General features: G+C 46.0%; 13 protein-coding genes across 13 annotated transcripts; 6 read left to right on the forward strand and 7 right to left on the reverse strand.

Annotated features, from left to right (window-relative positions):
• Positions 1 to 224: 224 nt before the first annotated feature.
• On the forward strand, positions 225 to 1,439 carry ACLA_045090 (S-methyl-5-thioribose-1-phosphate isomerase; the record flags this gene model as incomplete). Its single annotated transcript, XM_001271469.1, has 2 exons — positions 225 to 751; positions 809 to 1,439. The coding sequence occupies 2 exons, from the start codon at positions 225 to 227 to the stop codon at positions 1,437 to 1,439; spliced, it is 1,158 nt and encodes a 385-aa protein (XP_001271470.1).
• An 856-nt stretch (positions 1,440 to 2,295) lies between these two features.
• On the reverse strand, positions 2,296 to 6,509 carry ACLA_045100 (putative nuclear pore complex subunit Nup133; the record flags this gene model as incomplete). Its single annotated transcript, XM_001271470.1, has 4 exons — positions 2,296 to 2,636; positions 2,690 to 5,977; positions 6,029 to 6,098; positions 6,189 to 6,509. 4 exons carry the CDS (start codon positions 6,507 to 6,509, stop codon positions 2,296 to 2,298), a joined length of 4,020 nt encoding a protein of 1,339 aa, XP_001271471.1.
• A 1,558-nt stretch (positions 6,510 to 8,067) lies between these two features.
• Positions 8,068 to 9,093, forward strand: ACLA_045110 (ACP S-malonyltransferase; the record flags this gene model as incomplete). The annotated part of the gene is made up of 1 exon (XM_001271471.1): positions 8,068 to 9,093. One exon carries the CDS (start codon positions 8,068 to 8,070, stop codon positions 9,091 to 9,093), a length of 1,026 nt encoding a protein of 341 aa, XP_001271472.1.
• A 515-nt stretch (positions 9,094 to 9,608) lies between these two features.
• Positions 9,609 to 10,257, reverse strand: ACLA_045120 (uncharacterized protein; the record flags this gene model as incomplete). Its single annotated transcript, XM_001271472.1, has 3 exons — positions 9,609 to 9,797; positions 9,849 to 10,160; positions 10,213 to 10,257. 3 exons carry the CDS (start codon positions 10,255 to 10,257, stop codon positions 9,609 to 9,611), a joined length of 546 nt encoding a protein of 181 aa, XP_001271473.1.
• A 708-nt stretch (positions 10,258 to 10,965) lies between these two features.
• ACLA_045130 (NuoB/complex I 20 kDa subunit family protein) lies at positions 10,966 to 11,838 on the forward strand (the record flags this gene model as incomplete). The annotated part of the gene is made up of 4 exons (XM_001271473.1): positions 10,966 to 11,008; positions 11,073 to 11,256; positions 11,325 to 11,680; positions 11,744 to 11,838. 4 exons carry the CDS (start codon positions 10,966 to 10,968, stop codon positions 11,836 to 11,838), a joined length of 678 nt encoding a protein of 225 aa, XP_001271474.1.
• A 319-nt stretch (positions 11,839 to 12,157) lies between these two features.
• ACLA_045140 (oxidoreductase, short-chain dehydrogenase/reductase family) lies at positions 12,158 to 13,357 on the reverse strand (the record flags this gene model as incomplete). Its single annotated transcript, XM_001271474.1, has 4 exons — positions 12,158 to 12,345; positions 12,401 to 12,645; positions 12,751 to 13,189; positions 13,243 to 13,357. The coding sequence occupies 4 exons, from the start codon at positions 13,355 to 13,357 to the stop codon at positions 12,158 to 12,160; spliced, it is 987 nt and encodes a 328-aa protein (XP_001271475.1).
• A 1,073-nt stretch (positions 13,358 to 14,430) lies between these two features.
• Positions 14,431 to 16,578, forward strand: ACLA_045150 (rRNA-processing protein MPP10; the record flags this gene model as incomplete). The annotated part of the gene is made up of 1 exon (XM_001271475.1): positions 14,431 to 16,578. One exon carries the CDS (start codon positions 14,431 to 14,433, stop codon positions 16,576 to 16,578), a length of 2,148 nt encoding a protein of 715 aa, XP_001271476.1.
• A 139-nt stretch (positions 16,579 to 16,717) lies between these two features.
• Positions 16,718 to 17,549, reverse strand: ACLA_045160 (protein N-lysine methyltransferase family protein; the record flags this gene model as incomplete). Its single annotated transcript, XM_001271476.1, has 2 exons — positions 16,718 to 17,222; positions 17,299 to 17,549. The coding sequence occupies 2 exons, from the start codon at positions 17,547 to 17,549 to the stop codon at positions 16,718 to 16,720; spliced, it is 756 nt and encodes a 251-aa protein (XP_001271477.1).
• Positions 17,550 to 19,097: 1,548 nt separating this feature from the next.
• On the forward strand, positions 19,098 to 19,670 carry ACLA_045170 (DUF1761 domain-containing protein; the record flags this gene model as incomplete). The annotated part of the gene is made up of 3 exons (XM_001271477.1): positions 19,098 to 19,113; positions 19,169 to 19,473; positions 19,536 to 19,670. 3 exons carry the CDS (start codon positions 19,098 to 19,100, stop codon positions 19,668 to 19,670), a joined length of 456 nt encoding a protein of 151 aa, XP_001271478.1.
• A 530-nt stretch (positions 19,671 to 20,200) lies between these two features.
• On the reverse strand, positions 20,201 to 20,951 carry ACLA_045180 (putative NADH-ubiquinone oxidoreductase 21 kDa subunit; the record flags this gene model as incomplete). The annotated part of the gene is made up of 3 exons (XM_001271478.1): positions 20,201 to 20,284; positions 20,334 to 20,828; positions 20,892 to 20,951. The coding sequence occupies 3 exons, from the start codon at positions 20,949 to 20,951 to the stop codon at positions 20,201 to 20,203; spliced, it is 639 nt and encodes a 212-aa protein (XP_001271479.1).
• A 713-nt stretch (positions 20,952 to 21,664) lies between these two features.
• Positions 21,665 to 22,490, reverse strand: ACLA_045190 (thioredoxin peroxidase DOT5; the record flags this gene model as incomplete). Its single annotated transcript, XM_001271479.1, has 2 exons — positions 21,665 to 22,035; positions 22,199 to 22,490. The coding sequence occupies 2 exons, from the start codon at positions 22,488 to 22,490 to the stop codon at positions 21,665 to 21,667; spliced, it is 663 nt and encodes a 220-aa protein (XP_001271480.1).
• Positions 22,491 to 23,564: 1,074 nt separating this feature from the next.
• Positions 23,565 to 24,202, forward strand: ACLA_045200 (putative mitochondrial protein sorting (Msf1); the record flags this gene model as incomplete). Its single annotated transcript, XM_001271480.1, has 2 exons — positions 23,565 to 23,717; positions 23,783 to 24,202. 2 exons carry the CDS (start codon positions 23,565 to 23,567, stop codon positions 24,200 to 24,202), a joined length of 573 nt encoding a protein of 190 aa, XP_001271481.1.
• A 506-nt stretch (positions 24,203 to 24,708) lies between these two features.
• Positions 24,709 to 25,750, reverse strand: ACLA_045210 (uncharacterized protein; the record flags this gene model as incomplete). Its single annotated transcript, XM_001271481.1, has 2 exons — positions 24,709 to 25,468; positions 25,545 to 25,750. The coding sequence occupies 2 exons, from the start codon at positions 25,748 to 25,750 to the stop codon at positions 24,709 to 24,711; spliced, it is 966 nt and encodes a 321-aa protein (XP_001271482.1).
• Positions 25,751 to 26,493: the final 743 nt, after the last annotated feature.

Raw genomic sequence — 26,493 nt, forward strand, 5'->3', positions numbered from 1 at the left:
TACACGGTAGATAGGACCTACCAATTTAGGGTTAGTGCCCTTTACAAATATGATCTTGCACTGTCTATTATTCACCAACACTCTGTAGCAATGGTACATATTGACTGTGTCCCCTACATATAGTACTAATTCACTATATTCTACCCCACCTGGCTACGGTGACTCAGTAAGTCAGTGGTCTCACATCAGAGTTCATGCCACTGACTAGACAAGAATCAAACAGGATGACGTTAGAAGCAATAAGGTATAGCACAGGCAAACTGGTTATAATTGACCAGTTGCAGCTTCCTTATGTGGAGAAATATATTGAAGTCCCGACGTCTAAGGATGCGTGGCATGCAATTAAGAAGATGCGAGTCCGGGGCGCGCCCGCCATTGCTATTGTTGCGGCACTCGCACTGGCTTCCGAGCTTCATACACTGATGGCCCACGATAAATTATCAAACAGAGCAGAAGAAGTTAGGCTTTTCATTCAAGAGAAGCTAGACTACCTCGTGAGCAGTAGGCCTACTGCTGTCAATCTCAGCGATGCTGCACGAAAACTTGCGGCACATGTGTCAGATCATGCAGAGATGCCAAACTCGACCGGGCGTGCTGTCGCAGAGGCCTTTATACAGGCTGCAGAAGAGATGTTGGCTAAGGATTTGAAAGATAACACTAATATTGGCAAATACGGAGCTGAATGGATCATAAGAAATGCACTCGCAGGGGGGAGATCGAAGGCCACCATCCTGACACACTGCAACACTGGGTAGGGCACCCGTTTAGCGCAATTGAGTGATGATTAAATACTGAATAATGACCACAGTTCCCTAGCTACATCGGGCTATGGCACAGCATTGGGTGTGATTCGGGCACTGGCATCAAAGAACGCATTGGCCTACGCCTATTGCACAGAGACGAGACCGTACAATCAAGGGAGTCGCCTGACGGCATACGAATTGGTTCATGAAAATCTCCCAGCAACGTTGGTGACGGACTCAATGGTGGCTGCGCTACTCGCCAAAGCAGAAGCCGCTGTAGACGCAATCGTGGTTGGAGCTGACCGGGTGGCAGCAAATGGGGATACTGCTAATAAAATTGGGACATACGCCCTCGCCGTACTTGCTAAATTTCATGGCGTCAAATTTCTGGTTGCTGCACCTCTTACAACGATTGATCGTTCCACCAAATCAGGCGCCGACATTGTTATTGAGGAAAGGCCAGCTTCTGAAGTCACAACAATCAAAGGGGCCGTCGAAACAGAGTCCTCATGTGACAGGATAAAGCTGGAAACTGTGCGCATCGCTGCAGAGGGCATCCATGTTTGGAATCCAGCATTTGATGTCACGCCCTCCGCACTCATTGACGCGATTATCACCGAAAGGGGCGTCGTTGAGCGCGGTACGGATGGGCGGTATAACTTCGACGGGATTTTTGAAGATCACTCAGCATTCTGATCATCAGTTTCAGTCGGCGTATTCACGTTTTCATTTCGAGTCTCCCTATCTTCATATTTCAGAGAGGCTGCAAGAAGTTGTTCCAACTTCGTCTCTAGGTTAGTCAAATGGGCGTCAAGTGCTTCAATCGCCTTTTCACCACTGGACAACATTAGTCGAGTATCTTCACATGACGAAATTTCTGGGAAACCGACGCAGCAATTTCTTTAGAAGCCTGTTAGCTTTTGTATCAGTACAAATTTCTGACTTTGGAGACATAATCAACGAATGATCCACTACATGCTGAGGAAAATCTCGAACACATGGAGTTCTTTCTGCGAGCATGGAGAACTATAACGGGTAATACATTTGAACTTACTTGTACGTAACTGGATGTATGGTTATCTTGTGATTCAGACATTGCTATGGCTGTTATCATCAAATTGTTGTGGATTTCCTGGTAGGAATAAGGAGTTTCCATAATGATAAAAGTGAAGGCGGGTCTATTATTCACCCAATACACTAGCAAGGTTAGATCACACATGCACTCACTGTATGTGCGCCTATTAATTTTCACTATGTACACTATCTGCCCTGGCCATAAATCAAATTATTTCCCATGAGTATTATTGTGGAAATCTGTTCTACCATCATGGTAAGGCTCTGATTAATTGTGGTAGAAAGGTTTCATTAACACCGTCACTATGAGATATGTCATGGGATCAAGTGCCTGATGAAGCACGTTCTCATGTCTTTTCGGTGCAGCATTTCTTCAAGGGCATCTCATTTTTTTTTGAATGGGGAGGATTTGCATATGTAAATGAACGCTGTCAGCTGCATGAACGTTTCATTTCTCCTGCAAGAAAAACAAGACCAACTAGAGCCACGTCAACTGCAACCTCGTAGCTAGTGGCTTTTGGTCAATTCGTTCACCTTCAAAAGTGTCGCTTGCTCGGGCGTTGAGATTGTCCACAGCATCGGTGGATACAGCAGTCTCCTCGGCAGATGCAACAAGTCTTCTGAACCAGAAGTCAAGTTGTCCCTTCGTGATTTGCTTATGCAATACCTCGTTCTCTCTGCTCAAGTCGCGATTGATTCTACTGCGCCGCTCCAACGGAAATCGTGATAGGATAACTTCGACCTCCGACTCGCTGAGCAAGACGTCCGAGGGTGAAGATGGTATGTAGATTGAAGGGGGGTTCGTGCCTGCAAAATGTCCTATACATAGCATTAGTCAACCGTCTAACAAACAATTAGCGTGGGTTCCATACGGTCCTTCGTACACAAAGAGAGTGTTCGGAAAAGGGCGGTGTTATAAATGGGATCCTCCAGTTCATCCCTTACACCGCCCTCAGCTTCTCTCATAATTTGCCAATCATCTCGAATCATGCAACGCCGCCACACAAGTTTTTGAAACGGGACTTGATAAAGCGGATCGCCCTGTGAAGAAGCGAGACGGATGACCCTTAAAGCCAGGTAGAACTCCTTGCTGCTGAACTCACTCAGGATGTCGTCTGGAACCTGACACCCGTCCATCAATGTCAATACATTGACCATCTCATCGAAGGTGAGGATGTGCCGGTTTATCACTTTCGTGAGCGCATGGCAGAGTACTTCACGAAGCGAAGGCATGTCGACCACAAGTTTTCCGAATTGATCCATGGCTAATTCTATCTCAGCCTTCTGATCAATCGCACCTTGCAATGCTGGCATGACATATGAATAAATGACTTCCTGAACGGCGTCTATTTCGGCCAAATCCTCTAAACGTCGTATTTCCTTGTTGAGGATAGACTTGTTCGCTCCATCATCCCCTTCCAAGGCTGCCAATTTAGTAAGCTTTGATAAAGATAATTCAACGCGGTGGCTCCAGATATCGGACTCATGCTCGACTGCCAGTGACTCCAATGATCGACCTGCCACCTCGTAATTATTCTCACCAATTGCATCATTGATCCAACACAATCGTGCATATGTTGGGTACTTGTGCAAGAAGCGAGTTATGAAAGGCTGAAATTTCCTCATCGTAAACAAGGTACCTGACTGGCCCATCGAAATTTGGCGGGAAAAGAAGGCATCCGCCCAGGATTCACCAAATCTCTCAAAGTAAGTAGATATTCTCTTGCTGAGCTGCTCCGACTCGCGATTTGTCGATTCTGCAGCATCCTCTGAATCCAATGTCTGATCTTGGAGCTCAATAATAAGTTCCACCAATGCACTCATGTCCCGGAAGTTTTCGGCCAAAGTTATTGCATGTTCTAATTGTCCAATGCCTGCCAATTTGAAGAGCTGCCACCTGCGCTGTTGGATATGTGCTTGCTCAATTGCAATACTTTCATCGACCAATTTAGGATCATCTTGGACAGAGAGCCATCGGACTCGTTCACAGTGCACCAGACTGAGCACACGAAGTTGCCGGGCGCTGTTTTCCGCGATTCTTCTCAAAGCTTGATGTTCTGGCAGCTCCAAGGAGGGCGTGGTTTGCTGTATCCAAGCTCTGCATGTTTCTAGCTCCAGATCCAGAAGATGTCCTGTTTCAATATAGATGATTCCTTCGGATGTCCAGAACTCCGGAAGACCACCGTAATCGGCCGTCGACACACCATCCTCAATACAATCAATAACAAGCCCGTACTGACGAGCATGCCCATCTCGATAATGAAAGGCTGTTTCTAGAACAGCCAAGGACAACTCACTGGCTTCTACTATCTCTTCAGTCATTATTCGGCAATTGTTTGCTGAGTGACTCCGCTGTGGTTTAATGGCTTTGAAAATCCACGGGACAATATGTTCCATCCGGAATGTGTCATAAAGAAACCAATCGCGCACTTCATCGGCGTCCCCAGTTTGAGATTTTGTTTTTGTTTTGAACTTCTCATTCATTGATCGAATCACGTGAGCCAGAAATGTGTGTCCTTGACCTTTGGCCCTTCTAGAGACATCTTCGACCTTCCACAAGGCCTTTTGAGCAGCGAGTTTCTCGGCACTCCAGAGCAACTCATATCGCGTTTGGCGACGTAGATTTTTATGATGTCGAAGCAACAAGGCTGCAAGATCTTCAAGAGCCTTTGATCGTAATCTTAAGTTCTGGTCAAGAGTAACTGATGTGGTTGGAATATAAGAGGAAGTGGAACGCAGCAGCTCTTTGCATATGTCCAGCGCAGCCTGCTCAATCTCGTTGAGAGGAAAGTCAAGTCCACCTTTGTCACTCAGATTCAACGGATTACCAAGCTTTGTGCCATAAAATACAGCTTGTTCAAGCTTGGTCTTGGCAGTGACATGTGCGTCATCAATGCCATCCTCATTCTCTTGTCTGGATGTTATTGTGATGCGAATAATGCCAAAATTTCGAACCATGATCAAGCATGTAGGGCCTGGATCCAACTGTGGTGGATTTTCAAAGCCGCTGGCGAGTATCTTGTAATCATCTCCGCTCCTAAAGAGGATCTGGTCAAGGAACGGTGGGGGAATCCGGTCAGAATCCATCAAGAGTTGCTGGGTGGGCGAGTTATCAAAGGACGGTAAGGAGAGTAAGATCACCGACTGGCCGATCACGACAAAGCCTGTATGGCCAGTTTTCGGGATGAATACTTTGGTCTTCAGATGTGAATCGTGAACTGATGTCTCACTCAGGTTCAAGCCTATCGTACTAGTCGACACCACGCGCATCTCTTCGGAGAGTATGACTTGCACAACAGAGAAACCTTCGTGGATGGCCTCTCTCGAGGGCGCTACAATCAAACAAAGGCGCCATGTTTCTGCTCCGGCGTCCTGGGAGTCTCGCAAGTTGTTGTCGCAGGTCATGACAGAGAAGTCCAAAATTTTGAGGTCAAAATCGCTTGCGCCGTCTGCAAACTCCCGCCCAAGAGAACTGCACAGTTCTCGTCTGATATCGAAGTGTCTCTTTAACATGCTGCCGTTGCTCCAGTGAGTGTCCCAAACCTCAAATACCCCGGTTGACGTAGCGATGATGATATCTCGCTGTCCTCTTTGATGCGACTGGGCAGCCTTGACAGCAGCAACATCTTTCCTCCAGCAACCACCACCGAACACGCTTTTTATGCCGCCCAAAATCCCACCATTCGTATTGGGACTTCGAAGGAAATAGGCCATCAGGGCTGGCCTGGCTTGAGAATCTCGGAGAGTGAGGTGCACAACCCGCCCTGAAGATAACGTGATAACGACACCGGAGGGTTCGCAATTTATGATATCTGTAGCATGTTCACCGGAAAGTAAGCCAGCTATGCAACCATGATGCCCAGATTCTTTCTGTCTTGGTAACCCGAGAGATCCAGCATTCAAAATTGTTTCCCAGTAAGTAATTCTTCCTGTGATTGGCTGAACGACCAGTAGACCAGGCATTTCGCCAGTTGCATTCGACAGGAAAACGCCAAGAGGCACCGTTCCGTGCGAGTCTCTCCATGATTCAGGAAATGCAATTGTAAAGGCATCCAAAGGATTTGTTGTTGGTGCGGAGGCATGATAGGGCCAGATGATGGCATATGATTCTGTCAAGGCCAAGGCATAGCCGTTATCTGCTCCAAAATATCCACGGAATTCTATAGACCCGCATTAGTACCGCGCTTGGGGTTGGTAGCCTCAGCACTTGCCTGAATTCGAGGCGCAAAATTTATCCGGAAAAGACGGGAGTTGCGAGACAGTGTATAGGTCTGTCCTTGACTTCAGAAAACTCGGCGTCAGTGCAGTGACCAAATGTATGACGAGACGGAGAAAAGGCCTGGACCAATCTTCAGCTTATGGAACACTTACAAGCACGATAGGTTCATCAGCCTTATTTGCTGAAGCCTCAGTCAATTTCAGACCTCTAATAGGTATTGACTTCTGTAGACTAGTGTTGTCTGTGTTAGTTGGGGCAAATCCGATATCAGTTGTGCCCAGCTCCTCGTTGGGTAGTCTGTCTTGAGGATCTGATAGCCTTTTTGAGGGGATTTCGGAGCCTCCCTGACGCAACGTCGATCGCTGTCTTTTCGCATTTGGTGCTTTTACAGACTCCTCAGAGCTTGTGCGTTGACGCCTTCGTGGATTGCGTGAAGGAGCTGCCGATGAGAACCCGGCCTTTGGCACGAACATTGTTAGGTTATCAATGTATGTTAAGGAAGTTTCCCAAGTGCCAAATTATTATAGTCAATTAAGAACGCAAATAGCGGTTATGGATATCAGTACTTGGTTGACTTAACCAAGACTGTGCGACATATTAAGGAGTCAGTTTGCATATAGGTTTTTTGTTGTTATCACCGGCTGCTTGAAGGATAACCAATCCAAGAGGATCATATAAGGAAAGCGGTCAGTCGAATTTGAAAAGCACATTGTCCAGAATGTTGGGTAACGGAAACCACTGTAGGTGAAATACATAAAAATGTATTTACGTCTCCCTGTATGTAAGGTATGGATGTAAGACTAGGTAAGTAAGTATTCCACATACAACGATACATGGACCCGAGTTGAATTAATTTGTAAGTAGTCTCCAAGCTCCAAGAAAAGTACACAGTGTCGTAATACGTAGTACCGCTGTCCACCTCTATATACTCTACCTACTAGTAGGTCCTAGACACTGTCCACAGGATCACATGACCTGAATATGCCATTACCTATAGACTACCTTATCAGTCCCATAGGTACCTAATTTTTAGACAGTCAGTACCTAGGCACTACCTACAGAGTAGTTATTATTGCGCCCAATCTCAGATGCCACACCTGACTGAGATCTCTGCCATGCCATAAAGTTCTGCTGATATCAGCCATTAGGTTACTATCTGAGGCATTTCCACAAGTAATGGTTAGTAATCTGGTAATTTGTGGGACTTCCCTATGAACTGGCCTACAAGCCTGCCTACTGCCTACTGCCTACAACCTGTCCACAGAGCTCCCCTATCAACAAGCTTGTATCAGAGGCTTTTCCTACAGGCTCACATAGGCTCACCTACTGGCTCGTCTATGTTGAGTTGCTGACATATGTGGTGTAAGCCTCTAAGAAACTTTATCAACCCTAGCTCAACCTTATTCTATATAGCTATTTCAGCATGATGGAGAAAGAGGAGATAAACAAATTTACCAGCTTCATTGTTATGAGTTGTGACATTCCATCATATAATTTTCTATGCGGTTGGTGTCGTAGGCTAGAATACAGACTGAAAACATACACAGTATGTATCTGACAAGATATTTGTATGGCACCCAGATATTAGATGGTTATTATTATTACTAACCCACACAGGCAGTAACTAGCCCAACTTCAAACCAACGAGAGTAAATAACCTCACTATATTGAGTTTACTTCTGGTAACTATTTTTTACGGATTAATAAGTATACCATGCAATACATATGATGACTTTCAATCTGACTGCGCTGATGATTTTCATAAAAAGACTGTCATGATTATGATGCTTTTTATTCTTTAAATGATGCTATCTATTCCTACCAAATTCAAATACACAAATACTGTTATGCGCTTTATCCAATGTCATTCCATGATAAGACTATCAAGACCTCAACAACAAAGCCATGCCTTATATTCCACAAAGACAACTCTACACACTGCCCTTTTTTTCCCTGGTACACATATCTGCTCAGTAGTTGAAATCTAGCTTGGCTGATTGAATAATAGGTCATGGCGTACAACGCGTGGGAATGGCCAGCTCCTGGATTGACAAATTTCCGATCACATCAAGGCTATTTTTAAATGAGATGAACGACATTCTAGGATTCAACCTATCTCATATTATATCAAATGGCCCAAATTCCGAGCTTAATAAAACCGAAAATTCCCAGCCGGCTATAATGGCCACATCAGTATTGATCCTTCGCATACTGGAGAGGGAGTTCGGGTTCGACACGAAATCACGGGTGAATGTAACACTCGGACATAGCTTGGGCGAGTTCTCTGCTCTGGTTGCTGGCGGCTATCTTACTTTCAAAGACGCGCTGAAATTGGTTCGTCGACGGGCGGAAATCATGGCGGAATGCACGCGCCAGGCTTCTAAACAATCCGGGGAGGATTACGGCATGGTGGCTCTGGTTTGTGAACCAGATCACCTTGAGTCCTTACTCTCCACCATATTTGAATTTACAAGCCACACGTCGTCCAGTTTCAACGATGACTTGAGCTTCGGATCACCCCCAATTCAACAAGTTGCAGTTGGAAACGTCAACTCCAAAAATCAAATAGTACTGAGTGGAAGCATGTCAAAGATAAGCACTCTTCTCATCCAAATTCGTCAATTCGGGGGTCACGACCCGCGTGCAGTGAGGTTAAAGAGCGAGAGTCCGTTCCACAATCCAATATTGGCACCAGCTGCAGGGTACATGGGACAGGAACTAGACAATGTTCAAATAAAATTCCCTGCCCATATGCCGTGTATTTCAAATGTGTCTGGTCGGCCTTTCAAATCTGCGGAAGACCTCAAAGGCCTGTTGTCTAGGCAATGTGTTGAAACTGTAAGATGGTGGGAAAGTATTCGTTATCTTGACCAGGAGCGGGGGGTAAAGAGATGGATTGGCATTGGACCAGGCAAGGTTGGCAGGAATTTGGTCGGCAAGGAGGTTGGCAGAATCAATGGTAAAGGTGGTGGTGTGTGGGCTCTTTGTGATCCGCGGGAGCTGGAAAACATAATGACAGCACTGGGAAGAACAGAAAATGAGGCTTTTCATGGGTAACTGTTGTATGCTGTCTTATATTTTAGCTCCCTGTTGGCGATAAATTGATCGTATGATAGGATTATTAGTTGAGCAAGCAACTTCTTAAAAACACCTACTAAAACATTGATATCTTTCTTTATTGCTGTTCCTATAGGTTCAGTACCTTATATAATGTAGGAAGTGTGAGGTAGATGCTATGAGGCTCTCATTGAGAGGGCTTATTCTAATCTTTGTTAATGAGCCTTGTATTTCTCTTACTAGATGCATGGAGATTTGGTCTATATATGGTACCGCATGAGGCACAATGTGAAAGGTATTGATGCACTGTACGAGATATGGGCTTCGGGGGCTCCTGTAGTACACGGAAATTGTGCATTTCTTCAATGACTTGATATTTGACCTATAATTCCAAGTTCAACCCTCCACTGTGGTCCACAAATCATTTTCTCACCCTTGTTCTCTCTGCACAAAGCTGGTCGAAATGATTTCGCACTGGAAACTCTAGGGCCTGGAGGATGATGCGCAGTACTATCTCAAACTGCAATCATGCCCAGGGCCCAGGAATCACCAATGCGTTCTATTTCCGCGATGAATTTCTCATTTGAAATTTGTAAAGGATTAGACGTAGGCGTCAAGATTTCATTCATAGGCGTGTGATCATCTGGAGAGTAGAATGGGTTTTGTAGAAGTTGAATATACGCATTCTGCATTGCCCGAAAAGCCTACATGCCTCCGTTAGTTCCTCAGAGATTTGGAGGTGCATCGGGCATGACGAAAAGGGAAGAACATGCCGGTCTCAAATCCGATTCCCTCAAGGCGTCCATTGCAACGATCACCTTTTCGCCCTCAACATTCGTTGATTGCCCGATTAGATCCACTAGAATCAAGAACTTCACACCAGTGGTTGTCAACCATCCATATGCCGCCAGTCGCTCATCGAGTGCATGTAACAGACCCAAATCCTGGCCGACGGAAGTCTGCTTTTGTCTCAACTCGAAAACATCAAGACATGAGTTCAATAGGAATGAGAAGTCAACTGTCGAACTCCGGTATGGCGGGAATAATGAGATGTGGAGAGGGTTATCCTTATTGATCATTATTAACGGTCTGAAACTTGTAGTATAGATGTTTTCTCACAGCCTTCCCAATCACACAGATACAAGCAATCCTTGGACCCGTCATTATCCGCTGCTTGAGTTTCTGTTCATTGGCTCTTTGCAATTAGAACAATCTGCACTTCTGGGGAACTTCAGTCTGTTTTGAATTGTAATAATATGTGAGTATTTGAAGTACTGGGAAGACAGTGAGTGTGTCGCAAAGAATGTTTACAAACAGAACCTTTTCTGATTGTGTTGATTCTAGCGTTGCCAATTGGCCTTGAAGGTGTTGAGGTTAGTAATTCACCTATTATTTGAAGCCAAAAGATGCACTTGCTTACACCTGCAAGACAAAGCCAAACTAATTTAAGAGGTATTATTGCAGCTGAAAGGAAACTCAAGATAGAAATACTCGAGATTGAAGACATGATGAAAGCCAACATCTTTTTACTCTCGTTTCTAGCTAATAATATGTTTTTAACCATTGATTTCCAATTTCTGTTAACCATGATAATCTTAAGAATCCAGGAAACTGGCGACCAGCGAATTCTGACTTTTCTGTTAGTCAGCCGAGCAGACGACTAAGCCGGGACTCCGGAGCCGCAACGAAACGTCTCTGATTTACCAAGTAGAGAGTCATTGCTTCTTTTTCTCGCCTCAACCGCTTCCTTGCCACTGGCGGCTTGAAGCAAGTTTCTAAACCGGAAGATAGGCAATCGGTATCACCTCAAAGTCCAGCCAGTTTATTGCATCTCACGTCTTCGAAGAAAAGGTCTAAGCACCATTGCTCAACATGCTTTTCGCATCTCGGCGCGCCATCCCTGGCGCTCTTCATGGTAAGGATGTTTGACCGCCGACGGACCTTGACTTTCAGTAGCTCATATTATACAGGGCGACCAGTCCGAGCCTCACGCCCTATTAGAGTCCAGCAAGCCGGGCTGCTGTCGACATCGTCAGTGAAATCAGCGACAGCACTTGAGCATCGATCTCAGTCTGGTCAACCTTTGACCGTCTCTGGTAAGGTACGAAAGGAGGTGCCTTTGCCAAGCCAGGAGAAGAAAGAGGGTGCGATGCAATATGTCCTGTTCGTCTCCCTACGGTGTCCCTTTCTCGTGCATTGAATTCGGGTTGTACTCATTGAGGAAATCGCAGGACGACGCTTGACCAAGTTGCCAACTGGGCGCGTCAGAGCTCCTTGTGGCCCATGACTTTCGGTCTCGCCTGTTGCGCCGTTGAAATGATGCATCTTTCGACACCCAGATACGATCAAGATCGCTTAGGAATCATTTTCAGAGCCTCACCTCGACAGTCTGATGTGATGATTGTAGCTGGGACTCTAACAAATAAGATGGCGCCCGCCTTGAGACAAGTCTATGATCAGATGCCCGATCCTCGCTGGGTCATCAGCATGGGCAGTTGTGCAAATGGTGGTGGTTACTACCATTACAGCTATTCGGTCGTCCGTGGGTGTGACAGGATCGTCCCAGTCGATGTTTATGTCCCTGGATGTTTGTGTTCCCCGGCCAATTACCTATGGATGTTTGTACTAGATATTCTGACAATGTCAATAGGTCCTCCTACATCCGAGGCGTTGATGTATGGAATTTTCCAGTTGCAGAAGAAGATGAGGCACACAAGAATCACACGCATGTGGTACCGACGTTAATCTTGCGTTTCAAATCCCTGAGCTAGGTCTGGAAAATGGTGGGTTTGGGAGATGTCGCAGGTGTCGCCTCACTATGCCAGAGAGAAGTGCCTAAATAGATCCAATCTCACGACACCGGATCATATCGTCCGCAATCTTCTCCGCCATTTCCAAAATCCCATACAGTATTATGTATCATTCACCAGTAATTTTTATTTTTGGGACATATTTTGTAGTATAAGGTACGTATGGGAGTGATTTTAGTAATTCGTTCTCGAGGTTCACAAGCCTCGTTTTCCTTGGATCCAAGATACATCGACATGTCTCCTTTGCTGATTACTTAGCCATTAATTATGACACCTCCATTGGGATGCAGGCATTGCCCAGAAATGTAGCTGCTATCGTGGCTTGCAAGGAAAACAAAGCAGGTAGCAACTTCGCTGGGTTGGCCTGGACGGCCCATGGGGACAGAGCTGAATTGCTCCATTGCCGAGGTAGTCATAGTTGAAGGTATCAGGGGAGTCCATACTACAATATCGTTTAGTGAATTGACAAGCGGTCTTCGTGAATTGGCCAGACTTACTTGGACCTGGACACACGCAGTTAACGCGAATACCTTTTCCAATCTGTTGATTGGACAATGCTCGAGTAAACGCAACAATTGCACCCTTTGTGGATGTGTAATCGAGCAGATCAGATCGACCAATGTAGTGATTTACCGATGAACAATTTATGATTGTTGAACCGCTCCGCATATGAGGAAGAGTGTACTTCGCCAGATAAAAGAAAGGATGGATATTCGTATCGAAGGTTCGTTCCCATTGAGCCCTATGGTATGTTGGATCCAGTATCAGTCCAATGAGACCTTGATACAACAGTCTTTTTCTTTGGTTCTGTCCCTTGAGAGGCAGGCACAGGGGGAGAGGAGCATACTCATCTAGCTCACTGATGTCCTGGACCATATGTTGAAATGCAGCATTGTTTACTAGGACGTCAACACCACCCATATATTGAAGGGCAACATCAACCACTTTCCGACAATTTTCCTTTTTGCGTAAATCGATTGCTAGGCAGTGACATTCTTTGCCAATCTCCTGCACTCTTCTCTTTGTTTCCTGGGCATCGCTCTCTTCATCTGGCAGATAGACAATTAGGCTAGATGCCCCTTCCATGGCAAACAGAATGGCAACTGCGCGACCAATCCCGGAGTCGCCACCTGTGATGATCGCTCTTTTCCCAGCTAATTTCCCAGCTGCTTTGTACGTCTGATACCCGTTATCATCAGTTGGTATACGGGTAGACACAGGCTTTGGATCCTCCAGTTCTGATTGTAGGCCTGGCTTTCTATGGTGTTGGATCGGGATGCAATGCCCTGCATCACCTGTGAGTATCACCGACAGGCTAGTCCCAGGGACTCGAACTCACCAGGTTGAAACTGGGACTTGGCACCACTTGCTGGTTTTTCTGTGTATTCCTGCATGTTGTGGTTACTGTTGCAGGCGCAATATTGATAATCTCCCGGACAACAAGTCTCCTGCATACCAAGCAGGCCAACGCAGACTATACTGGATTATTAGAGGTGATTAGGGCAGTAAATTTTGCAAGCATGGGACACTAGCTTAGACCCGGTTTATACTCGCTTCCAGAAGCTCGGCCTTGAAAGCCGTTGCCTTGCAATGTCTTCGTCAGGGTGACGATGTCGCCAATTCCTGAACTTAGGCTTCAAAGGCCACCAAGCATCTGGTGCTTCCTCGGGTGGTTGACCTGGTATGTCATTCTTGCGAAAAGGTCGTGTTGTTATATGGTTCAATACCTTGCTGTATTTTGGGCCTCGAAGCTGGTGCACAGTGTCAGTATGAAATCCAGAGATATATGTTGCAACTAATAGGGTATATGCAATCAAATCAGATGCTTGCTCTTCCTTCTGTCTCAGAGGGGATGAATTCCAAAGGCATTTAGTTCTATGAATCGTAAACGACGTGGCTTTGTGGAGAGGGAAGGTGAGCTTTGACATCTGATATAACATGGCTGTGCATGGCTGGCTACCTGTGTACGAGTATAGCGGGTGACAAGGGCAGATACACTTCCAACTTTTCAAGTGAAAGCCCTCCAGCAGCCAGCAACTCCAGGCAGTCAATCCAATATGTGTATTAACATACTTTTTGAATCGTAACTTGTTCTGATTGATAACTATCTATCACATACATGGGGTAAAAGAAGGGGGAATTTCCAAGGGATACATATATCAAGTCCTTGAATTTGCTAGGATGAGGAGATCATGAGCTACAGCATATATATAACCTATCCCTACGCCATAGCCTATCCAGGCTAGTATATACTTTTAAGATGATGACTGATGAGCTCCGCCTAGCGAAAGTACTTAGCTAGGCTCTTTAGGGCAGGCTTTCAGTCTCCTCGATTTACAGAGTAAAAGACGGGAAGCTTGGCACTAACTGGTTTTTGGTTTTTCCTCCGCAAACTTTTTTTTTTTCTTTCCGCCTCCTCTTGATTCACTACTCACTCCATGATGTGCATGCTTAACATTAAAACATACATCGACAAAGCTTTTCCATTCTTTGACAGTTGTGGCTCCTGTCAGCCAGCTACCCTGCAATGAAAAAAGCCATATCTATCGTCCATGCTGAGCCTCCAGCTTTCAAAGCAACCAGCCATGAGCAGGTACCCCTGGAGTCGGTCTTGTCCCACCCATGGGATTTCCTTCGCCCGACAACATCGCTCCATGCATCTGTTGCCAAATCGGCGAAGCATTTCCTAGATCACCTTGCAACTTCCGTCAGTGACTCCCAGGTTGCTCGCCAGCGCATCAGCCGGAAACGCAAGCGATCAGATTTTGAGCAAGAATTGTCACAGCACGCACTACAGCTCAGGGAACTATGCGTGCAAGGGTTTGCTTCAAGTCAAATTTGGGAGCAAGCCATAAGAATCCTGGACTCGTCTGAATGGGAAATTGAACATGATTTTGCACTACTCGCCCACAGTTCGTTGGAATTAGGTCTTTCGCACTCCCGATCTGGCACGGAACGTCCCGAGGATATCTCACAAGACAACGATACGGTCCTCTCCACAGAGCCGAGCATAGATGACTCAAGCTCCCAGAACGATGATGGATCTGATATGGAATCCATACCGGAGTCACGGGATACACCCGAAAAGAATTCGCGGCTGCAAATCGAGTTGTACGATGACCCGGAAAGCGAACACTCCTCACTGGATTTTGAAGACAAGGAAGAAAGAGGTGAAACTTACCAGCAAGACCCGTTTGGTTTGAATGACGGTTTCTTTTCAATTGATGAATTCAATAAACAATCTGAACTTCTCGAGAGGCAAGATGCGAAAGGCGGGGCTGCTGACGACGTTGACAGTGACGAGGAGGAGGTAGATTGGCATACAAATCCACTGGCCGTCGGTAATACGGTTTCTTACAAGGTCGCGAAACAAGCCACACAAGGCCCAGGAAAAATGCATACAGGTGGAAGTGAGATCGATGACAGCGACGAGGAGGGGCCTACTTTTGATAATGCCCCCAGTCAAAGTGACTCGGATATGGATGATGCTGATGCCTACGCGGATGAAGCTGGCGGTGCGAACTGGATAAATACGAGCGACATCAAATACTCTGATTTCTTTGCCCCGCCCCCACGTAAAGCCATCCCGATGAAATCACGGCCTCTTCCAAAGACCCAGCCTCGTGTGGCCATCGAAGAAGTTGATCTTGATCGGGCAATCGCTGATGTTCGGCGTGATTTGTTCGAGGATGATATCTCAATGCATGAAAGTGATGCGTCCCACAATGGGATTTCCCCGAATACTCAGCATTCCGCCCATGAGAAGCAGCGGGCACGCATCGCTGACGAGATTCGTCGGCTGGAAGCAGCCAATGTTGCTAAGAAAGAATGGATGCTTGCTGGTGAAGCCCGAGGCGGCGAACGGCCTATTAACTCTCTAATCGAAGAAGACCTGGATTTTGAGAGAATTGGGAAGCCGGTACCAGTTGTTACGACGGAAATTTCTGAGGGAATCGAGGATTTGGTCAAACGTCGAATACTCGCCAAGGAATTTGATGAAGTGATTCGTCGCCGTCCAGGTGCATCCGATGTGCAGGGTCTGAAGAAGGGGAGGTTTGAGCTGGAAGACACCAAGCCACAGCAGAGTCTCGCAGAAATGTTTGAGACTGATCATCTTCGTACTACTGATCCGAACTATATTGATCCCAAGAGTCAGAAGCTTATGAAAGAACACACTGAAGTTTCCAATATGTGGAAAGAAATAAGTGTTCGCTTGGATACACTCTCGAACTGGCACTACAAACCCAAAGCTCCCCAGGCGACCATCAACGTGGTTACCGACGTGGCGACTATCATGATGGAGGACGCGCAGCCAACGAGCAGTAATGCCACGTTAGGGTCGGCGGCTCTTGCTCCTCAAGAACTATATGCGCCAGGTGATGATGGCAAGGTTGCCGGAGAAGTAGTCCTCAGAAATGGAGGATCAATTGCCAAGGAGGAAATGTCGCGCGAAGAAAAGTCGAAGCTGAGGAGAAAGTACAAGAATGAACGAAGAGCTCACGGCGAAAATTCCAAGCAACACTCTGGAAAAGCCGCCGAGAAACAGCAGATCGTCTCAACATTGAAAAAGGGCGGTGTTAAGCTAGTTGGCAAAGAGGGAGGTCTTACTGATGTTCATGGTATTCAAGCTCGCCAGAGCGGCGCGAAGACTGGTGCCGATTTGCTTAAACTTTAAAAAGTATACTCCACATTTAGACCATTCGGTCGGTACCTTGCTGGTTATAGCATTACGAGGATATCCCAATACACATAAATATTCGATTGCGCAGCGCATGACGTTCGTCAGTGAGAGCTTATATCATATTTTTCTCTTCCTAGCATCTGTACGCGGAGGCCTTGTTGTCGAACTGGCTGTTTCCGCTACCTGATTTCAAACGAATGGAGCATAGAAAGATATTCTCTTTCTTGTACATGTCTAAGTCAGGGTCATCCTCAACGTGCTTAATGTCAAAGATCTTTTTTGCAGATTTCATAAATCGAAGATCTGCTCGTCGGCGTCTCTTGAAACAGAAGTAGCAGACTGAATCAGGTCCCAGCAGATCTTGCAATGTAGAGATGAGGAGGGGAAACGCCGGTTCAAAGTATACACAGTCTGCGGCAAGTATGATCGCGGGGTGAGTCGGAATACAGTCTGGAAGAGGTTCTCCCCAGTTCAACACAGTCGCAGCGACTGCAGATGAGAGATTGTTAAGCTCAATGTTCGTTTTCATCAATGGTAACATTGGCTCCTGGTCTGTGACGTAGATAGGGACAGAGCCAACATTGCAACCCCGTGCTACTGCAAGTCCTACAAGGCCAACACCAGCCCCCAATTCAACTCTTACCAATGCATCAGTAAGCTCATAACGAGGAGTTAATCCGGGTATTGGGAAGAAAAGAAAGACGGTAGACACACATTGTTTTATCGAAAAGGTCCTGGCGATGTTTTCGCAACATGTATTTGGCCAGAACGATGCCTGCCGGCCACAATTGCCCACCACATCCTTCTTTCAAGTCTTCCTTGAGGACTAGCGGCTCTTCTAATAGCCCATCGAAGGTGACCGATGAATTCCCGGCCGATTTGAGCTCTTGTGGAGGGACTAGAGACTCGCTGACGTTGAAGTTTGCGACGTCAGGGAACGGCGGGTTAGAAGAAATGTCTTCCATTGATGCGTTTCTTGTATCCACACAAGATATCGTGAACAAAGTAGTCTAAACAAGGAATCGGGAATGCTGTAGCAATTAGCGGATTTGTACTTCCGCCAGTTCCGAAGCTGGAGAGGCCATTTTCGAAAAGGTGAAACAACTTAACAAGAAAAGAAACCTGGAAGACGCAACCTCTTCCCCCCCACCCCCTAAAAAAAATGAAAAAGAAAAATAAAACAAGCAAGAAACTTACCACAGTGCTCCAAAGAAGGGGACAAGAAAAAGAGGCTCAAAGCCTAGGAAGGTAGTGGTATGGTAGGTTAGACCCCACTTTTGTAAAAAGATGAAAGTTGGAGAAATGAGGGACAAAAAATTGTGAACATAAGAAACACCCCTCTTAACCCTATTTGCTTAATGTCTTGATCAATTTACTCCAGACTAAGGCACGTACCTAGAAACTTGGCTCTCAGCCATCTGTCTGGACTCTGGAGTCTGGATTCTCAAAGCCAAGACAGGGCCTACCTCACTAGCTGCCTAGGCGGGTGCTACCTATTGGGCGGTCTTGGTATTATGGTATACAAAACTTTCCTAGTTTCTACTTCGTAGGTAGATACTATTTGCTCACTGCCTGCTACTACCTTGCTCTGAGGTAATCAATATGCTTTCTGTATTCTACCTACCTATGTTCCATAGGTAATCGTCCGAAGTGACCAGTATGAAAAGTTCTATTTGCGACGAATCGCAATCACACTGGTTTCTGGCAAGTTTCCCCCAAGAATCAATCAGTATCAGTTTCCATACGGAGTACATGGTCTATCCGCTACGTCATTGAATAACTTCCTTCACTAAAGTCAAAGTATCATTCTACATTCCTATCCATCAACCTTGCTGGAGACGATATTAGGAGTAAGAAAGATAGAGGAAGAAAAAGCAGCACTTGAATCCCAAGCACGGTATAAAGACAAGGGACAGTCAAGGTGGCTGAGATACTTACAAGTATACGACTACTAGGCAATCAATACGGAGTAGTTTGTTATCTAACTGAAGGTACGGAGTACTACTGTCTATTGCCATTCGTATGTGGCTCTCTGTATCCGCTGCTTGACGTCATGTCCTTTAGTTTTTCCCACACCAGACACCAGGTAGTAGTGAGTAACTAACTAGTCACAGTAGTAGATATCTTGCCCTCAGCATTCTTGGTGGGTTTGGGACTCTGGGGCCTTTAGGCCAAATCTAGGTTCTTACTCCAATGGAGGCTGCATCGAACTATTGGCCCGCAACATGTATTACCAACCGATCTCCCGTCCTCCTATGTGCGGAGTAAATGGAATTCCTCCATTATCCTTATTGCAGTGAGCTGAGATCCTGTCTTTAGATCATGACGACGTCACTTTACACCCAGCCCAGGAGCAAGTAAGAAGATGGCAACCCCATGTGACCTTGTCAAAATTTGTGTTCAAATAGTCCTTCTTGCCCAGGTGTCTTCAATCGATTAGTTGATTAGAACAACAGTCTACATTTTTCCCAAGTATCGCCAATTCGAATTCTAGATAACCACCACCAACCAAGATGACCACTCTTCACTGTAAGTACACTTTCTATCGCTCTCTTCGAGCAACATCGATTAACAGCTTTAAAAGATTTACCCCCCGTGAAGCCCTCTGCGATCGCGTTGGGTACGATCTTCACCCACACAGCCTCGCTGGGTATCCTCGCACCCGTTTTCGGTGATGCTTATCATCGTGCCCAAGCCGCCAACTCGAAAGAGGAATTTCTCAAGTCCAAGGAGACGGCTGGAGCAGCTGCGGCTTGGGGTAGCTCTCTAGTCGGCAGTGCGGTACAGACATACGGGGTTGCAGCTTTGATCAACGCAACAGGCACCCTGAGCTATAAGGGTGCTGCGTATTTGGGTAGCTTGATTTTCATGGCAAGCTCTGCACCAAGTGTAAGTCATTAAAGTGTGCGCGCCGGTTTTGCTTGCCCGTATTGACATTGGGTCTCAAACAGTTCATTAGCCAGATCTTCACGGAGAAGAGACCGCTCGATACCGTTGCTGTCGGTGCAGTTAGCAGAGTGTTCGAGACAGTGGGTCTTAGTTTGTTCCTTACTTGGTGGGGCACACGTACGAATCCCTTTGATTAAGAGGTTCCTAGCTTCGGATACAAGGTTTTTGATGTGTAGTATGAGATTTCGGATGTAGATCAATGCAGAAGTTTGCAATTTAAGAGTTCTTACTATTTGACGCAACGTAGTTGCTAGTCCTACCAATTGACCGATATCTGGAGTCACCTTCCAGGGCAAGAAGAGCTCGGAAAAAAAAGTATATTGACTGCGATGAAGAGGCCCTAAAAGGATCAAAAAAACACAATCACTTCAACATCATAGAACCTGCAGATTTTTACACACGGCGGGCGGATGGTTTATGGACGTGATCTATTCGGAGAGCTAGTTGAAAGATGGAGCGCAATGACGGTACTGTATCCGAGGAGCCCTGCTGCAGAACGTTCCAGGATGCTGGGCTCGAGAAGTAATAAAGCACATCTATGCTCATACAGCTGGTAGCAAAGAAAGCACCATCAGCCAAATGCGTACGATGCATATGTCTAATGCTAATTTGGCACAACTCAACCTTCGTTATCGGTTTTTCCTCAGTGAAATGAGATTGATTGCCATCAAAGACTAAAGGCTAATGACAGAAGCGAAGATATTGGATTTGACAGACTTCTGGCTATCAGATAAAGGTTCGGCACGGATACCTTTTCCCACATTAGTAATGTAGAAGGTGATGCATATATGAACTTACACAGCAGGATAGCCTTGGCCATGACCAAGTTGGTACTTGGAGCTTGACGCATTCAGATTACAAGGGGCTGGCGGCAAACCGGTGGCACCCAGAACGCCTTGGATGTTCTTCTTGCCCTGTTCGAAAACAGCAGCCAGGCCACGCTCTTCTCCCTGTTGTTTAACGGCAATCAATTGCTTCTCCCCGGCCTCTCCAATCTGGAGAATGTCATCCTTGGGCGCCGCACGACTGCCAACAGTAAGCAGTCCCACAGCATCTGCCTGGTTCACTGTGCTGACTCTAGGATAGTTTCTTCGTACGTCGCGCTTCCAATAAGGGTTGTCGGCGATATCCCCCGCAGGAACGGTGACAGGATCATCGTAGGATAGTGGAGGCAGGGAGCCGGGAGCTGGCAGGCGAAATTGGGAGTTCAATGGCACACCAGTTGAGCGGTTGGGATCAACGGCTAGGAGACGGCGAAGACGCTCCCATACGCCGGTGGACTGGACAGTGTACTTCTAAGAGATATCGTTAGATGTCTAATTATCGAGGTACTGTTGATCTTAACAATATATGCCAACCTTACTGATTGCTACCACGTTCGACGCGGACTTAGCGGCTTTCAGGATATCGCGAGCCATGATGATATCCTGTTCAATGAAGTGATCAGTCTCAGTGTGTCACCACCCTCCAATATAGATTGGCGATATACTCAGAGAGAGTCCTCGTACATACCTAGGCCCAATGCCCCTGAGGTCTGAATTTGCAGAAGAATATGTATGTATGTTCTTCACTGATGAGTGTCGAACCAAAAACCAAGATTGCGGGTTTCAAACGGGCAGGCCAGGAACGGATCAAGTATATTTCCGACATCCCGCAGAAAACCGATGATGCTGATTATACAGAAAAATAAGTCTCTGTTGATGAAAACTGTTTAAAAGCAACTTCAAATAATCTTGCAATCCAGCGCGGCCGCAACTGTTCAACCAGACCCTGGTCAACCACGACTGGTTATTTGGTACTGAGCATACCTATCGATTGGCTTTTGGCATTTCAGCGATTTCCAATAAACCATGATACATGGATGCCAATGTTATGTCAGGAAAGCTGTAATAACACACAAACAAATAGGCGATATGGATCGATTGTACTGATTTGGAATAATATATTAATGCCTATTATTGTTTTCTTGGATCATCTGAATGCTCAATTTGTTGCGCAATTTTCAAGTATGAGTGAGAGATGGTATCTCTAAGGAACGAAGATATCAATGCAGAGGCTGGCTTAAAAGCTGTCTCCCATTTCCAGTCTCACTCAAATAGTGAAAGTTTGTCTCTGCAACTTCATTGACTCATCAATTTGTACTTTTTCCTGGGCTCACACCAGTCTCATCTCCCGTCTCTCCTTGATCTCTCTGAGAGCGCATGGAGACCAACCTTTCAACAGCGTCGACGGTTGCGTCGGGTCCCCCCGGCTGTAAAAGTAGGACTTCGCCCTCCTTATCAACAGCAAAAACACCTCTTGTTGTTCCTTTGGGCACCTTTTTGAACCCTATGGCTGAGATAAGGGTAGATGCTGTATCACAAAGAAGAGGGTAGGGCAGATTCTGCTTGGTCTTGAAGGAAGTGTTGGCCTTGGTGGAATCTGCCGAAAGCCCATAAATTGCCAAACCGGTCGAAATAAGTTGATCATGCTTGTCGCGGAACATGCAAGCTTGTTTCGTACCTACGAGGGAAGTGAGCTTCGCGTCAAATGCTCTGGGAATATTGGGTTCAGTTTGGACACGAGAAATCATCTCAAGCTGGGTTATGAATGAAAATACACCCAGGGATTTCTTGAAGTACAGTTGAAGAACTGGATAGAATTTCACGAAAGGAGATCTACTCACAACCAGGGGTTGAAGCTCTAGGGTATGTGAATAACACAACGCCCGATTTACTCTCTTCGACAAGCTGCTTGAGAGTAGTCTTGGTGCCGTCGTCCAATTCTATCTCCCCACCGAATCCATCCAAAGCAATAGTGTCACCGACGACTGGACAGGTGGGAGTAGTGGCAGGAGTAGCAGGCTTCTGTTTGTTGCTTGATTGCGCCGATGCTTTTGCAGGTTCCCGACTCTTTTTGGTCTTCTTTTCCGCGCTTGGAAGCTGTGTTGGTGCTTTTCGTTTCCTAAGTTCCACCATCGTTGATATTTATTAATATATTTTTGAAGAATATGGATGTCGAGGCAAATGATCAATCTGCAGTAAGTGAAGTTTGTCACAGCTCAAATGAATTCTGGTGGAGAAATCAGAATCTCTGTAGGTCACCGGGGTCAAAAACCAATCTTGTACGCCTTTTGAGCAAATACGTACCTACGGAGTATGCTACCTCCTAATTTATGATCCTTACAAAGCTACTGTATGCCTTTGTTAATTGCTTTCCTAATGTACCTACAACACTAGACAACAATAATGTATGAGTTGTTGTCTTGTCATATCTCAGTAGAACCTCGATAGATAGTAAATACCGGGTCCTCCACCTGATACTGTACCTCAATTTGTGGGGTCTTATTCTCATTAATTGTACTCCATCTATAGATAAAGTAGTAGCCTCGTGAGATGTTTATCTTGCTAGTATTGTGCTAGAAATTCGACGTACCGAAAAATCTGACTGGTAGTTGGTACATCGTATAATATAGTACATCGGACACTGATACCTACCTAGGTGTCGAGGACTCTACTCCGTAGGTATGGAGAACTGTATGGTCAACGGTGTACGGTGTACCCTACTCCGGAGTCCCTGGGACCTGGCCCTGGGTACCGAAAAATCCCGACCCCTGGCCAAGCCCGCGTTTTCCCCGGGTTCCTTCCAAAATTCGGTTATGCTAAAATTTCTTCTCCCGCCTTCCATTTTCATTGCATGAAGAGCTTGTAATCGCCATCGAGTTTCATCATCCTCAGCCTCACACCCACTACTCTCTGGAGCGTTCTTTACTCATCCTGTAGATGCATATTTGCCTCTGAGTTTACCCTCATTTTCTCCCCGTAGTCTCTCTTTAGTCTTCAAATAGATCTGATACCCACCGCATCATTTCGTTGGCCGTCGCAGTCAGTCTTGTGTTCGGTTTGTTCGCGCTGCTTGTCCAAACACGAAAATATCAATTACAGCATCCATCAAGTCCTCAATTTCGATTCGTGCTCCTCGGCCACATCGATCATCACTCTCAGTTCAAGGTCCTGTCTCGCCTCTCTTGACCTCGCTGAAAGATCGCCATTATGAAGGTCTTCTCCTCGACTTGCACTTTCGATTATTCTTGGGAGGAGGTTACGACAGCAAATTGGCGCAAATACTGTCCTTGGAATGACAAGTCTACCCATGTTGTGGCGGTAGATACACTCTCAAGATCAGTCGACCCGATGACAGGCATTGTATGCTTCATTGTCCGCCTCCAAGATATTCTAAAGGATACTTGACTAACTTGCTATCGATCTAGTTGCGTACAGAGCGCCTTATTACATGCCACCAATCAGTGCCGCAATGGGTTCTCTCATTGTTTGGAGGAAGCCCAACATCCCATGTCTATGAAATATCTTACGTCGACCCGGGCTCGAAAAAGGTCACCATGTGTTCCACAAATCTCACTTGGTCCAACGTTCTGAATGTCAAAGAAACTGTCACATATCAACCATCATCATCGAAGCCCGATTCGGTCACAGACTTTAGTCAAGAGGCAAAAATAACTGCTCTCTGTGGTGGTTGGCAGAAGATCAAGAACAAAGTTGAGGAGGCCAGTGTCGAAAGATTCAGTCAGAATGCGAAGAGGGGGAGAGAGGGGTTCGAAACAGTCCTCGAGATGAGTCGCAGAGTCTTTGGTGAGCAACGTGACTTTGAGAACAAGAAGTTGCAATCCTAAATTTCCCATTTCTTTTTGTGACATGACTACATCATATTGTCTCATTGAGCGTTTGCATTTCCGGCGTTGTTCTTTTGCATACGTTCAAGCCGGCGTTTTTCTACCCATCAATTCCCCATGTTCTATAGGGACATTGCATTCTTCTTGGCCATGACAGCTTGTTTCGGTGCTTTTCACGTTGTCATATTATGATACTTATGGCTCAAAAAGTTGTGGATTTTTCTGCTGTGTGGATTCCTGCGCTTATTCAAAAACTCGCCTGTCCATAATCTTGGTATTTTGCCCCGTCGCAGTAAGCCGTCTGGGAGCATTATTGTGTATTTCCATCTCAGAATTGACTCGCTGCGTTCTTACAAACACGGGATCTTATATAGATGTATATCATGTCCCTCAAGCCCGAAATATGATACCTATATGCGAACGCCCGTACTCCGTCGTTATGGGATAAGGAAAGTTCCTCATGCTTCCATGTCCTTCAAACATTGCTCAAATGGAAGAAAAGATGATTAGCCAAGGAGTCCACCCAGGACAACACGACTAACACCTGCAATCTCGTTCTTGGCACTGTTTCTGCTTGCATCCTCAAATTCCCGAACCACCCCTGTCACCATAATTTTTCGGAGCTTTGCATCTGCTTTGGAGAACATCTCACCCAATGCAACTGTACAAATCGATGGAGTGGAGACCAAAGAGGTAAGTCGGGTATAACAATCTATCAATACATCGCATAATGTGGCGAACGTTTCAAAATAGTCTGGCTCGAACGGCAACGAGGGCGTCAGAAGATAGGAATATTCCTCTCCGGGAAGAAGCTCGGAAGCTTCCGTATGGGGGAACGAGACTACAGCGGCTGCTGCCGTGGTGGATGTGGCAATGTTTCCGGTCATGGATTTCAAATCCGACGGATCGCTAGATTGCATGGGTAGGCCGATTTCGGTTGCAGAACTAGCCCTTCGACCCTTGGTTCCTGCATGAGCAGCTCTTTTGAACATTTGTGGGATACGTGCTCTGGCGAGTGTTGATGACGAGCTGCCATCAGGGGGATGCACTTGTTGGAACGCCTCGAACTCTATCAAAAGGGCGTTCAAGGCACGCAGATACTCTGACGGTGTCGAACTAACATCCAAGATTGACGGTAACGACAGGCCAAGAAGCAAATAATTGATGGCACGGCGAGATAATTTCCGACTGTCAAAATAGGAGATTCGGTTGATGTCTGCTCGTGAGAAGTGTACAGTGTTGAACCAATAGATGCGACCTTCATGACTATGCACCCAGAAGTATATAAGTATATATTTGCAGAACAAAGAGCAGTGAGAGTGGTCGTCAGATGTGGACTCACGTCTTTCGAAGGTAATCCAAAGTAGATATTCGCTTCGTAGCCATGTCGTGGATGTGCTGATAGATGGCGCCGGCGCTCTGGGGCCCAAACGAACCCCCTCCACTCGTTAGTGGAGGGGGGATGCTTCCTCCTGAACTGTCATGTCCCACACTTGATTTGCCAGTGTCCCTGCGAGACAGACTGGGTGCGAAAGTCGACGATATCATCTCTGACTGGTTGACAGACTGCGAATAAATCTAGAAACAGATGAGGCAGACAGCAGAACTCTGCCCCCTCAGCGAACAGCTGGTGATATATCCGAGAATATACTGCACCAAAACCACAGACTCTTTATGACGAAATGCAGACTAGGCTTTGAACTGTTAAATAACATCATGACCTGAGGGAGGGAAAAGGGTTTCGTTTCTGTTTAGCACCGTTGCTCCATGTTGGAAGATGGCCGGTACGGGGCGTAAAAGTCGAGCCTGCTGCCTTTGCCCCTGGCCCAAGTTTAAAGTTAACCTATCATTATTGGTGGCCGTTGTGCTGTTGGTCCAAAAATACAGTTACAGACTTACAATACATTGGAGACCTACCTTACGTACCTACTCCTACCTAGGTTGTGGCCGACCTCCACTAGAGTATATGTAATGAAAGAGTGTCGGTTATACCTAGATACCTGGTAACTGCAGCCCCTACGTACCTAAGTAAATACTTACAGACTTACCTACTCTTACAGTATACCTTACAGACTAAGAGTACTCCGTACTTATTATGGACATGATCTGGACAATGGAACCCCATCAGGTGGACTCCTAAATTGGAATTGATTTCCAGCGGAGGCGACTTGAAGAATGAGCGAGCATACATCATAATCATTCTCAACATGGATGTCCATAAGCCGTAAGATTTTCTAACAACAGAAAATGATACTTAAGGAAATGATGTATGCTCATTAGAGACAGAATGA

Source organism: Aspergillus clavatus, genomic scaffold, assembly GCF_000002715.2.
Source record: "Aspergillus clavatus NRRL 1 1099423829800 genomic scaffold, whole genome shotgun sequence".
In the NCBI taxonomy this organism is placed as follows: Eukaryota; Fungi; Ascomycota; class Eurotiomycetes; order Eurotiales; family Aspergillaceae; genus Aspergillus; species Aspergillus clavatus.